This window comes from Lonchura striata, chromosome 19, assembly GCF_050655825.1.
Source record: "Lonchura striata isolate lonStrDom1 chromosome 19, ASM5065582v1, whole genome shotgun sequence".
Lineage (NCBI taxonomy): Eukaryota > Metazoa > Chordata > Aves > Passeriformes > Estrildidae > Lonchura > Lonchura striata.
Genome location: NC_140721.1, coordinates 6,183,751 through 6,197,772, shown reverse-complemented (window position 1 = coordinate 6,197,772; position 14,022 = coordinate 6,183,751). Strand labels below are relative to the sequence as shown.

The following is a 14,022-nucleotide window of genomic DNA, read 5'->3' as shown; positions in this document are numbered from 1 at the left end:
CTCTGTACTGGTTGAGACACCATGTCTGTAAATGTCATGCTCAGACTGGCAACCTGCTTCCTTCCCTTGTGCCTTCTGCAGGTAGCTCATTTGCTGACTTTTCCAGCTGTCCCAACATATGGCTGCTACCATTTATCATAATTCAGGTCTGTGCCTGGGACAAAGGCTGATAAAAATAATACTTTGTGCATAAGTGGCATTTGAGCAGATTATTCTGTAGCTCTGTTATCAAGCAAATATTGTTTTTTTGACCTTACCGTGAATTCAGTTTGGAAGTAGTAGGTCATTAGTGAACCTAATTTTAGCAAGGCATTTCTTATCAGTGCAGGTTTGTTGAAATAAAAAAAAAAAAGTAGTAAATTGTAACAATGAGCAATTGTGCAACACTATTAATGGGGCACCAAGGTGGTTAACTCATTAAATACTTCAACCATTTCAAACAGCATTCATCAAAATGAGATCTGATTCATTTTACAGGGGCTATAGCATGGATTAATAACAAAAATAGTAATAGTAATTTTAAAAATAGTATTTTTAAAAGAGACTTATCAATACATGAGTATTTTAAAGCCACAGTATCTCTTTTTGTCCTCTTGAACTGTTTCCTTGATCTTCTGGAAGTGGCAGGAACTAATGATGTTGTGATCAGCATTATCCCAGGGTTGGTGTGTTGTGTTGAAAGTTGTCTTTCTGGTGTTTGGAGGACAGTGTGTGTTGTAGAGCATCTGTGGCTGCTCACTGCAGGTGCTGAAGGCCCTAAGAAGGTTGGGAAGGGGAAGGAGAGGAGGGTGTCTCTTGATGGATGAGGAGCTGGGGGTTCAGGGAGCCGGTGGAAAAGCAGCTCACTGTGGTGAGCAGAGGAGGTGTGAGGGCAGCTGTTGGGGCTGATGAGCAAAGAGCACTGCAGGGCAGCCCTGGCAGAGCTGCTCTCCTCCATCTCCCTCCCTTTTTGGCACCCAGCTCCATCTGCAGTAGCCTCAAGGGTCACCAGCCCTGCTGCTCCAGTGGTTAAAGGCCTCTCAGGAGCAGAACTACTTGCTGCTGTGGTTTCTTCTCATGTGGGAGTAGAATCAGCTGCTCCTGGGAGCTCAGTTCCTTTTGATCCCTTGATTCAAGTGTCTCCTTGGTGCTGCTGCATTCCAGCTGCTGAATTCCTAAGCAGTCATGAAGAGGAGCCAGACCCAGTCCTCAAGAGCTTTATTATACAGAGCTGGAAGCTCATTGATTCTGAGATGTTCCTTTGCTTGCTCTAGTCCCTTGTTGTTTGTACCCTTAGGAAAATAAAGGCAGATTTTATATTCAAACATAAACCACAGTTTCCCTCTGCAGCCACAGCCTAGCCTTTGATGAAATCCAAACAGCATGTGTAATAAATCCTGTGTGGAGGCTGTGATCCCTGATACTCCAGCTAGCAAGGTTATGGCAGTGATATTGCATATGGAGTGAGAACCCGAGTTCAAACACTTTTTAAAATTAAGATGGTAAGTATAAGAATCCAAGGGTGCATTATGAATCCTCTCTTCAACTATGTATGGGAGGAAAACTTTGACATCACTGGTATTTCCTTCAGAATTAAATTAATATAGAACTTGTGGTGTTATGTAGAACGTGTTGATGAGCTGATGATGAAATGAATTTCACTCTCCTGTTTAAATCCAGTCAAGAGAGTCATGGCATGCACAACTTCATACTGGAAAAATAAATAATCTAATCAATGAAAGCAGTCCAGCAGAGCATGGTGGAGTGCTGGCACCACTTTGTCCATGGGAAACACCTCCCTGCCATTTATTGGATTTCTTCTGGCTTTCCTTAAAGCAGCTGAAGATGAAACAGCCCCTTCCCAGGGTGCTGATTGGCATGTGGGTGGATGTGTTTGCAGGTCTGGGGGTAGATGTTTGATCTTGTGTCTCCACCCTTGATGAAACTCCCTCTCCCTTTGCCCTGGCAGATGCTCCAAGCACACTTAGGATTTAGGGCAGGTGCTTTTTGGCTGCCAGCAGTCACTGTTGGGTGCCTGCCATGGAGCCTGCACTTTGCCAAACCCAGCTCAGCTCTGTGGCTCAAGCAGTTGTTTCTGTGGCTCCATGAGGCAGTGCAGGCACCTTGTCCAAGGATAATGCTGCTATCAGTAGTGCCTGTAATGTCAGCTGTGCCAGTAAGTCCACATCTTCTATTCAAGATGTTCTGAAATCCATGTTGCCACTAAGTTTTCCAAGCTGTCACACTGTTATTAGCCAAGTTACTGTATTTTCCCAACCCTGGAGCACAACACATGAGTAGGTTTTTCCACTGGGTGTTCTTTTGTCTGGGCATTAATTTATCACTTTGATGTACTGTGGAGCTCTTTGGGTACAGAACAGCAGCTCCTTTGCAGGGAATTGACAGGATTTAGACAGGGCAGGACTCTCTGGTTCTGACCCTCAGACTGCCACATCTGTAACATCCATCCATCCATCCATCCATCCATCCATCCATCCATCCATCCATCCATCCATCCATCCATCCATCCATCTCTTGGGGAAATTAGCAATTCCTGGTCTGTGCTGACCACATATCTCCAGATGGGTAAGAGACTAAATAAGGGAATAATTTTGCTGTACCAAACATTGTAGAGTTATCAAAGAAATTGTCATCCTGAAATTCCACTGAGGCATTCTGCTTGTAATTTGGAGTCCTCTATCAGTGGCAGTGCTCATTTCCTTGGCTCTAGAGCTGATCCTGTCCAGAACAATGAAAATCCCTCTTGAGGCAGCTGCTGAATCTTATTTGTATTTCTTGCTGCTGTCTTAGTGCAGCTGTAGCCACCTACAGAGGTGTTTTATATTTGTCCTTTCTATTCAAGAGCAGAGAGACCTTTGGAAAAATGTTACGGATCAGAGGACAGTCCTGCTTGTTGTTTGTTTATAGGCATTTCCCTTCCATGCTTTTGTAGTTGAGCAGGATTAAGGTTCTTCCAAAGCAACATCTGAGCTTTTTGTTGGCCTTTTAATTCCTGGCAATCACAGAGCTACAACCCCAGCTGAATGCTGAGCTCTGTCTCATTTTATCCCAGTTTGTGCACTGCCTTGTGTTTTTCTTCCCAATGTTTGACGTGTTGCAATGTTCCAGAGTGAATTAGTAGGCTGTCGTTTTTTAGGAAAACAAAGTTTTTAGGGGCAGGCAGTAGCATTTGTGTATTCTGTTATCGTGGGTGGCCTTCAGCTTGCAGGGGTCCTTGAAACAGGAAGGGAGCTGAACTCTGGATGCAGTTTTCCACTGCTGTGGAGGCTGTGAATGCTTGTTGGACTGTGCAGCTTTCATGTTGTTTAGATTTGTGATTCCTAGGAACAAATTAACCCTCCAAAGAATGTGATTTCAAGTAGGAATTCTGTATTTTTGCAAAAGAAAGGCTCTGTTAACTTTAGAGTGGAACAAAGAGCTTGGAAATTAACATGCAGAGAGAAAAAGGGTAATTGTTTATTTTATCTGTGCCATCTAAAGTGCGTGTTTGATTGCAGGGCAAAGCTAATAGAGATGGATGATAGACTATTTCTGTTCATGCAGTGATTTCCTCCATGTATTTATTGGGATCTCATTGCCAGCCTAAGTGCAATCCACACTATTAATTGGGATCTGGGTGCCAGCCCAAGTGTCATTTCCACTGCAGCAATGAGCACATCAGCTCCACCACGAATCCGTGGTGTGAATGTGTAGATTTGTATTTAAACTCTGCAATGTGCTGAGCCTGCAGGGAGGGCTCCTGGCTGAGCTCCCACTGTGGGCTTTGAAAGGCATCTGCCAGGACAGCAGGGACTCTGACCAGCCAGATTCAGCCAGGTTCTGACAGGATCAAAGATGCCACGAAAGCAACAGAAACTGGAACAGCACCAGAGTGCAAAAGCTTTCCAATTAAAGTACATCAGACCCAAAGTTTCAGTGCAGCTTAAAAAAAGAGCGTATTGTACCCAATAACCTTTAGGATTCCCTTCCCAGCCTCATTCCCTTGGGAATCTGGGGTTTCACAGTGGCAATACTTACTGAGTAAAGAGCAATGAATTGGCTGTGCAGCTGAGAGATATTTTATTTCCAGAAGTTTATGAAATCAAGCAGTTGCTGAACACTATCGGTGAGGGAGTTGATTTTTAAGATATAAAAGAAACAGTTCAGGAGCTCCCATGTGAGAGCAGAAATGCAGAGGAGGCAATTTGTATTCAGTTTACCCATAAGTGATGACACGTGGTGTGTGCTCCAGAAACTGAATGCCCAGATGAATTCAGATTTCTTTGTAAACTCCCAAAAGCAAGTTTATAGCAGTGTGTTTCTGGAATATTGCAGCAGAGGTGGTCTAAGAAGACTTTGGAACTGAATATTTTGCAGTGGACTGTGTTAGGATTTTTGGTAAGTGTGTGTTTGTGTGTGTATGTGTGCATACATATAAAATCTAACTTGAAAAATAAACATTTTGATTTTGTGTCTCAGTTCCAGTTGTTTTCCCAAGCAAGTTACCAAAGCCAGTATTTTATTTTCTTACATCACTGACATTGACCTGCTGTGTGATGATTTAGCCTTGTAATGCTGTAAATTCAGCCTAGAACTGCAGTGTGTGAAATCAGTGGCTCAGCTGTCCTTGCTTTTATTTTATCTTTTTGGATTTGTAGCTGTAAATCTGTAGAAGGATTTAGGATAAAGCTGAGGAATAGCCATCTATGATCCTGCTGCTGATTTTATTTATCTGTTCTGTGCCATATAATTTGAGCTTTTATGTTCTTTTCCTGATGCATTATTACATCCTTATGTGAAATAGAAACAGCCTGTTACAGCAAACTCAGAATCTGATACAGCCAAATGGAACATAAATTTTATCTTCACTGTAGTCTCTAAACTCTATGAGGTCTCAGTAATAAAGTTATTTTGATCTTTGTTTGTCCCTTTTCACCAAGCTGCACCATGCTGACCCCCACGTGTGCGGGGGTTGTGTGCCCTTGTCAGAGGAAGGATCAACACCAACAAACGTGCTGTTGAAAATGACCCATGGGTGGGCACTGAGCTGCGTGTCCTGCTGTGCTGTCACCTCAGCTGGCAGCCTGTGTCCCTGCCAGCCCTGCCAGCTGTTTTCCCTGCAGGTACTATGTGGGCCAGCTGCTGTAACTGGTTCTGTGTGGATGGCTCCCCCGAGGAGATGCAGCCGCCGGCGGCAGCGCGAGCCCAGGCCTATTCCAACCCCGGCTACAGCTCCTTCCCCTCTCCCACTGCTCCTGAGCACAGCTGCAAAGCCTGCGGGATGCACTTCGACAGCTCCTCCAGCAAGGTGAGTCCTCAGCCTGCCCTGCCTTAGTTTACTTACAGACACACATTTGATACACATATCCTCAGAGCTGGACGTTCTGTGGGGGAGAGGACAGCTCACCTTGCTTCTGGGTCTGCAGTCATTCTGTCACAATTAACAGGCATCGTTAATGGGACTGGAAATCCTACAGCAGACTTCCTCAATGAGAAAGCCAAACTGCTGATAATCACTTAAAGAAGCATTAACAAGCATAAGTTATTAAATTTCTTATTTAAAAGCACCAATGTCCTTAAAAAAAATATTGTGGCAAGAAGATTAATAATGTTTGAAGAACTTCCAAACTATTGTTGCTCAAACTAAAAGCCAGTGAAGTTTTTTGAGGGTGTGTGTAGAACTGCTGAGCAAAAATAGTCCCAGACCAAACCCAAATCAATTTTATCTTACTTGTCAACTTGATTTGTGGGTATATAAATGCCAAAATAATTGGTACCACAAGACTTAATTTGACAGTAAACCCTGCCTGGGGCATTATTTGGTCGTGGTGGGTCCTTCAATTCTGCTTTAAAGTGTTCCAGTGAGGAAAATTGTTCTGTGTCCATACTCTGGCTTAAGAAGTATCTGATCTATAGTTACTGAACTTAACTATGTGAGAATTTAAAAATAATTGTGAATTCTGACCACAGCCCTTTTAAATTATATGGGAAAGTTCATAAATAGGTTTTCCTTGCACTTTTTATTTATGCATGAGGACACACATCTGAGAAATGGCAGGTCTTGGCAGAGCTGCTGCTTTCTACTCCCAGGGCAAGAGGGATGTTGATGCATTTTTACACTGAGAAGTGCAGTTGCTTCAGGAATCAAACTCTGGTGATAAATTGTGGGGTTGTGAGTGTGCTGACACTTCTGGTGCTGGGTCAGCTGCAGTGGGGCCCTCTCTGCTCTGTAATGTTGTCTTTGACATTGTCCTCATTAAGCCACATGTCCTCACAAATAATTGTGGGGAGAATTACCCTGGACCCAGCACTTGCTATTGGGCATGGTTGCAAATAGTGGATGGAGATAATTCTGAAATGAAACCATTTCAGGCAGTTGTGAGCTCAGCAGCAGAAGCACAGCCCTGTTTTCCCCAGTATCTCCTAAATATCTGTTGTGTATGAGCTGCCCTTAGAGCAGTGTCTTGTACAGAGCCACCAATGGCTCCAGCTGAGCTCTCTGGCTCAGAGAGCTCCTCTCTGAGGGAATGCTCTGGTGCACAAATTGTAGAAGATCTGCTAAAGCTGTTGAGAACATTCCTGCCCTCTGCAGCTTCCCCTTTTCCTGTGGGATCTGGTGTCTGTAGCTGTGCTTGTGTCCAGCCGCTCCTGCTCCAGGCTGTCAGGGAAATTGAAGTTTATATTCTGTGTTCCAAAGGGGGCTCCCAAACCTCCTCCCACCTTCCTGCTGCCCCAGCTCCTGAGCAGTGATCTCTGGGGGTGACTGGAGCCCCGCGCTGCAGGTGGGAATGCTGGAACAGCTGCAGGAGGGGCTGCCAGAGCTCACCCATCGGGTCTCTGAGGGAGTGAAAACATCCCCTGGAACACTCTGGTGTGTTTGTGAGCCATGGGAATTCCTCAGTGCTGTTGCTATGCAGGGAGCAGGGTATGACATCTCACTGTGCTGCAAGGACAGCATGGAAAACTGCATTCTCTCCTGAGAGAGGCAGCACCTTTGAACTCCAGTGTCCAGTTAATGTTTATTCTGAAATACAGGGGATAAAAATGAATTCTTTCTGCACTGGTGACCATAAGGAAAGCCTAGACTGCTTTCAAAAAGCCCGAACCTAACAAACCAACAAAAACCCCCACATAAAGCATTTCAGGGCTGTCTGACCATGCTGACTGTGCTGTCAGTGAGCAGCACTCAGATGTGGCCTGACCTTTTAGGAAAGTTTTAATGTACAACATTTGAAACTAATCCTTCTCAAGATCACAGTGCTTTGAATTAGTGCCCTTCCAGTCAGAGTTCAGTGAAGCTGTAAGAGCTGCTTGATGCTGAGATGTAGCCAAAATGTTCATGTTTAAACACTTGGTGCTTAGAGACAGGCTGGGGAGGTTGTTTTTTTCCTCTGAAGATAAATCCTAGTGCTGAGCTGCTAAGTCAGAGACATGCCTGGGTTTATTTTCACTTCCCAAATGTATCCTTTGATAACTGAGGCAGGATTACTGTTAATTGCAAGGATATGTTTGATGGAAGAGCCCTTGTGCTGTGTTTGTGATACCTCAAGGTGGGAGTGCTCAAGTAGGGGTTTTCTGGCTGCTGGAAGGTCCTTGGCAATACAGGGGCTCTCTGGAGCCAGTTTGGCAACCTGCAGGCCAACCTTCCCCTGCCAGAGAAAAGTGGGGCTACTTCAGGGTTTGGGTTTGTTTTGTGCATTTTTTGTGTTGTTGGGTGTTGGGGTTTTTAAATCTCAATTAATCTGATTTCGCCCATGTCAGAGATGGGAGATTCAGAGGACAAGTGTTACCAACAGGGTAATTTCCACTTCTCTGCCTTTGTGGATTTGTTTTGTTCCCCTGCTCTAGGCATGCACAGCCATCAGTTCCTGTCTCTGCTCTGAAAATTTCCTGAGGAACAGGATTGCTCCTGCAATCACAGGGTCACAAAAAGTCAATTACATATTAATTTTTTTATGGTGATGAAGTTAAGGAAAACTCCTCCAAACTGGATGTTCTGTGGAAATTGCCCTTCCTGCCTTGCTTTGTGATTGGTGAAAGTTGCTTTTCCTTGGCAGGCCCCCAAACAGCAGTTTTGAGATAAGGTTTCAAGAGTTTCTCTCTGTGGTAGAAATGTTAATGTCTTAAAATGCTTGAGCAGGAAATTGGGATTCTTTCCAGTGTGTGTCACTGTGAGTGTAGTACAGGCTGTAAATGAGAGGCCTGGAGGTGTTAACTGGGGAGCAGGGAGGGTTTCAGGCTGAAAAGGGCATCAGAAAGAGCTTTTGTAAGCAAGTGGTGCATTTACACCCTGTAAAACGTCTGCTTCCTTTCAGCTGGGATGTTCTTCATTCACTAGAGCAGTTCATAAATCAGTTTTTTGTCTTTGAGTTTGTATTTATTACTTCTGCAACTCCACCTGTGTGTTTTTCCTTGCACAGTTCTGAAGGATCAGGATGTCAGGATTTCAGAGGTGCTTGGCTTCTCGGAGGCTGTGAATTGGCATTTTTAACCAGCACTGAAACCACTTCTTTCTTCCCTCAGGACTTTTTAACAGGCACATTATGTGGCTGTTCTGCTGCTGTTCCTATTGGAAAATGTAGAATTTGTCTTTCCAAAGGGTTGAACAGTCAAATTTCTGCAGAAGTCAGCATGGACTGTGAGTGCTTGGAACTTTTGAAAATCAAGCCCTGAGTGACAGGATCAGAACCAGTATCAAACAGAAACATTTAACAACAGAATTAAATCTGTAAAGTTTTTAACTGTCTGGGGCATATTTCCAAAACTTCCAACACTTTCTGTCTAGCACTAACTGGTATAAAGTGTGCATACTGTTTTCAAAATAAGCTGTTTTTGTATAAACAAACGTCAGATTCTTTGATGTCTGTGAGATCTGGCTGTTCCCTGTCCCTCTTACGGTGAAACCAGGATTCATTTTGTGATTGCAGCAAATTGGAGGGGAAAAAAAGGAGGGAGGAATGTCATTCATAGCAGGTATTTATGAAAGAGAAATGCTTTTTAACTAGTTCCTTCATGCTGGAGCTTCTTAATGTACAGAGCAATGTGCACAACCAGCTGGAATGCACTCACAAGTCTGCTGCCTCCATCTCCTGATTTCCTCTGGCTTAAACTGCATGAGCAGGTGCAGAAGATTCCTGTGTGTGAGGGAATCTTGTCAGGATATCACATTTCATTCTGGGTAAATGGAGTGGGGCTTCCCTAAGAACTGAGAAACGTGGTGGTTGCTCAGGGATCAATCCTCTTCCTCCTCTAGGAGCAGGGGTGACCACTTGGCACTGTTTAATGGATTTGAGGGGTTTTGTGCTTTAAGAGCAGCGGCTGCTTCCTTCGGCTGCGGCCGGGAGGGGAGCGCTGCCTGCACGCCGTGCTGCTGCCACAGGGCACGGGCTGGCTCTGACTCCTTCCCCTCTCCTTCCCCTCTCCTTCCCAGCACATCTGCTTGGACTGTAAGAAGAATTTCTGCACGTCCTGCTCAAACCAGCCCGAGGGTGGGCCCCTGCTCTGCCACCTCTGCCAGCGCTTCCGAGCCACAGCTTTTCAGCGGGAGGAGCTGATCAAGATGAAGGTGAAGGATCTGCGAGATTACTTGGCCCTCCGTGAGATCTCCACAGAGCTCTGTCGTGAAAAGGAGGACCTGGTATTCCTGATCCTTGGCCAGCAGCCTGCAATTACCCAGGAAGATCAGATAAGAACAAACACATTTAATACCAGTGAACAGCAAGACTTTGTGACTCACCCCGCAACCAACCCGGCCTCTCCTACCTCACACGATGAGTCCTCAGTGTCTGCAGATCCCATCTCAAGTTCAGAAGCTCAGGAACACCAACAGGTACAATCTCTGGCCAGAACCATGTTTTGCACACTCATTCATCTCCATTTTTGGATTAACTACTAGGATGTTGCATGTGGTTTTGCTGTGTAAAGCTGTGACTTGCTGTCACTAACTGTGATGTGCTGTTCATTATGGAATATAATTTGGTGGGCAGTGCTGAATATCTCGAGCATTCACTCTCAGAACATCATCATTGCTCTGGGATGTGTTTTCTCTGTTGCTCTGCTCCACACTTCCACTGCCACAAGATGTTCCTGTGATTGCTTCCTTTGGTACTTGCTGATGGCTTCTGGCACATGCTTGTAGGTGTAATTAAGTAGTTGATACTGCTCTTTAATTCCTGTGCCAGGTAACAAGGACAGTCTAAAGCAGTTTTGGATCTGGAGCTGCTCAGAGGTGATGGGGGATGGGTGAGGTTTGTGGTGTCTCCTGCACTCACATCAATAGAAGACAAAGCCTGAGTCTGTTGCCAGTCTTGGTTCACGATGAACCTGCAGTTCTGATGAACCTCAGCAGGGACATTTGTGTTTAATTATTTTTTATTGACCTTGCTTTGTTTGTCTTTCTGCTCTCTGCTAGGGAAAGTTTACTCAGTGTTTGACATCTGCTCCTTGTCCTGTTACAAAGTGAATGGGTGTATTCAATTCCCTGTGGGCCAGAGCTGTGAAAATGTGTGTACCTTCTGCTTCCTCAGCATATTTATCTAGTTCAAAAGAAGAGTTCTCCTGGGAGAATGCTTCTTACAAATCATCAAAAGGCATTTTCATTCCCTGGTTTTCTGGATATTGCCATTCCAGTTTTTACCAGCTCTGCTTTCTTCCCTCACTGCCCCATGATACATTTCAGCTTCTTGTCTTGACTTGCATGACATGGTGCTGCAGTTCAGGCTCTTTGATCCTGATGGTTATTCTTGGGCTCTGTAAATGTTAGCAAGTCCCCACTTGGATAAGTGGGGTGGTAACATTACAGTCTCTTTGTCAGTAGGAAACCAGAGGGAACAGTGGCTGCTGGGGGTGAGTCAGCTGAAATTACACTGCTCATTTGATCAAGTTCAAAGCAACTGCCCAGCGTTTCTCCTCCAGCTCTCTTGCTGCTGCTCCCTCACTGGGTGTCTCCTGTTTGCCCACTCCAGAGCCCACCTGAGGAGGTGTTTTCCTGGTTAGTGTGAAGATCTGAACTGCTAGAGGAGGGTTCTGCAGAGCCTTGCACTGAGAGCTCCGCCATCACACCACAGCACCGTGTGACCCTCGGGGAAGGACTGCACATACACATTTACAGACTTGGTGTGTGCATTTGGTCTGCTCCAGCTTAGAGTTCTGAACTGGAGCTTTAAAGGCTCAGCTTCAGCAAGTGTTAGTTTGTGTGAGTGCTGCACAGGGAAAACCCTCTGTGTGTGCCTGGCTTGTGCCTTGTCCTGCCTGTGTCCTTCCAGAGGTCAGGGACTGCAGTGACACTGTCCTGATTTCCCTCCAGAAAGCCACAGCTGGTAAAAGCTTCATTTCCTCTTCCAGGCCAATGGTCACCTGCCTCCGAGCCCAGCCTGTGGAACAGCAGCTGGGAATGCAGCAGAAGAAGCAGCAGCAGAGGATGAGATACAGGTTTGTGTGTCCTGGAACTGGATGGCAGGGGGAATACCAGGTCTGGGCTGGATTTGCTACCAGACATGAGCAGTAACTGAGGCTGACCAAACCCAATGAATGCTTTCTGTAGTATCATTTTGTCCTCCACATACAGAAAGAACTGGTGTCACTTGGACACCATAGCAGAAATTGTTAAGTTCTATCTCAAAATTTGTGTTTCTGGTAGATGAATTCAGAGTAGCCACTTCTCTGTACATCCAAACCTGAATTCCTGCTAACACACATGCTGGAAGTTGATTGATACCGTAGTTCAAGGTGTTGAGGGCAAGAATGATTCCCTCTGTGCTTCCTGCCAGTCCAGTGACTCCGAGGAGAACCCGGTGCTGGGCAGGAAGGCCTCCCTGTCCGACCTGACGAGCGTCGGGGACATCAACGCGCTCTCCGTGCGCCAGCTGAAGGAAATCCTCGCCCGCAACTTCGTCAACTACAAAGGCTGCTGTGAGAAGTGGGAGCTGCTGGAGAGGGTCACTCGCCTCTACAGAGAGAAGGACCTTCAACATCTAGGTGAGAGACTTAGTGTGAAAAACGCCTATCACTTGGTTTTTAAAAATTTTAAAAGTTTAATAATAATAAAATGATTATAAAAATAGTAATGTAATTAGAGTAATAAAATTTAGAGCTAGGATAATTACAAGACTATAAAAAGCAAAGAATTCCGGATGTCCGGATGCTCTTGAACACTAAATCACAAAAAGCATCCCTTGTGAACAAAGGAATAACCTTAAAAGCAATAGCCTGTTGCATATTCATATATCTCATACATGATGCATAAATTCCTTGCAAATTAAGAACTTTTCTGGTTTTTGTCAACTTCTCCTTAATCCTGTTGGTTCCACAAAGATGGAGAGAAGGTGGAAGAATTTTTGTCTTTTCTGATAAGGAGGCTGTAACTTTTTATGGGCCCCCTTTGCTGACATTTTTGTGTGAAGAGTTTATTATCTCATCTTCCTGTTTGAGATTGTAACAAATCCTATATCACAGAGTTTCTATTTTAACAGTATGTTGTAAGCTAAAACTACATTTAACACACCACGTAAGAGAATTAATACATCATAACTTTCTAACATTACACATATAATATTCATAATAACATTTGCAAAAAGCCAATAATAAAATATGCATTTTTCACACTTAGCAAACGTGGGCCTGTTTTCCAGGTTTGGCCTTTTAGGGACAGCTGTACAAGGAAATAGAACTTACCTGACATTTCTGGTGCAGCAGAGTGAGGAGGAAGGAGGGAGTGTTTTGTACTGAGTGAAAGGAGCTGAGCTCTGCTCGCCACTCCCTGTTGTTGTTTGAGGAGGGTTCTGGGAGCCCTGCAGCAGCAGCACAAGGGCTGTGCATCCTTCACCCTTGGTGCTGTGCATGCCCCCAACTCTGGGCACTGCCTCACCCTCACAACAGCTGGTGGGTGGCTGGACATGACTGGATACGCTGAGCTCTTATCTCTTGGCTTGTGGTACCTGGCAAAGCCAGCAGGGAAATGCCCTGCCCAGGCAGGAAACTGCCAGCAAAGAGCAGCTGGGAGATTCAGGGCATGTGCTCAGAGCAGTGGCTGCCAGGGCTGCCCAGCTGTGGGTAGCTGGGGTTTCGCTCTCTCACCACCAGAATGTTCCTGGGCCTGCACAGGTGGCTCTGAGGGGACTCAGATGCGCAGAGAATATATCTGGCTTGATTTTCCAGGTGCTAGTTCGCACTTTGAGGGGATTTCTTAGAAAATACACATATTTGTAAATTACTTACATGAGAAACTTACTTTAACACTTTGATTTCACACATTTGTTTCTCAGTGATGTCCAAAGTAGTGTTGTTTTCTTAAACACGTCTCTCTAGGCTTTGTCTTCTATGGATGATCCAAGATTTAAGACAGCAGTTTTGGGGTTACATTCTCTCATCTTGTGCTTTTGATGCAATATATCCTTTTCCTTCACTCACTCTGTGTCTGTGTTCAATCACTTTTGGTGATTGTGTAGCAGCAGAGGGGTAATGGAGGTGCAGCACTGGGAAGCCAAACTCTGCACACATTCCAAGGCTGTCTTAAATACTGAGACATCCCTTTGGATCCCTTATCTCTGGGAAGCTTTAGCAGTTCTGTAAGCTCAGTATTGGAGAAAGTTCTTGTCAGTTGTTGAACCTGTCTTGATCAGAGCCTAGCCTGAACCTCCCATGGTGATCAGCAAAAAGCAGTTTTGGTTTAGCAACTCCCTTGAGGTTTTCAGCCTCTGCCTGGTAACACTTCTCTCCCAGCTTTTCAGATTCTCACCAAATCCCTCTCTTCTTCTGTTGCAGTTTTGGACACTGATGATCAAACTGGTGAGTGAGATCCTTAATCATGGAGTTGTTTGTTGGGAAAAACCCTCCAAGATCCAGTCCAACCAGCAGTGCCAAGGCCACTCCTAAACCATGTCCCCAAATGCCACATCCACATGGCTTTTAACCCCCACACCCCCCAGGGTTGTTTATGCCACCACTGCCCTGAGCAGCCTGTTCCAGAGCTTGACAACCCTTTTGCAAATGGGTATCAGGAAAAATTGCTGTCTAAATGTCCCTGGCACAGCTTGAGATCATTCC

General features: G+C 45.1%; 1 protein-coding gene across 16 annotated transcripts in view; it reads left to right on the top strand.

Annotated features, from left to right (window-relative positions):
- The window catches only part of RFFL (ring finger and FYVE like domain containing E3 ubiquitin protein ligase), a 32,523-nt gene that overhangs the window by 15,933 nt on the left and 2,568 nt on the right, over positions 1-14,022 (top strand). For 7 of the 16 annotated variants that reach the window (XM_085557509.1, XM_085557508.1, XM_085557505.1 and 4 more), the window contains 5 exons: positions 5,103-5,287; positions 9,410-9,808; positions 11,323-11,409; positions 11,748-11,955; positions 13,699-13,764. In XM_085557509.1, coding sequence (XP_085413635.1) covers positions 5,108-5,287; positions 9,410-9,808; positions 11,323-11,409; positions 11,748-11,955; positions 13,699-13,764 — 940 coding nt within the window. In that variant the 5' untranslated portion in view covers positions 5,103-5,107. Of the gene's footprint in view, positions 1-4,259; positions 4,378-4,919; positions 5,288-9,409; positions 9,809-11,322; positions 11,410-11,747; positions 11,956-13,698; positions 13,765-14,022 lie in introns of those variants that run through there. The other 9 variants (XM_077787497.2, XM_021551057.3, XM_085557516.1 and 6 more) reach the window with 6 other exon arrangements.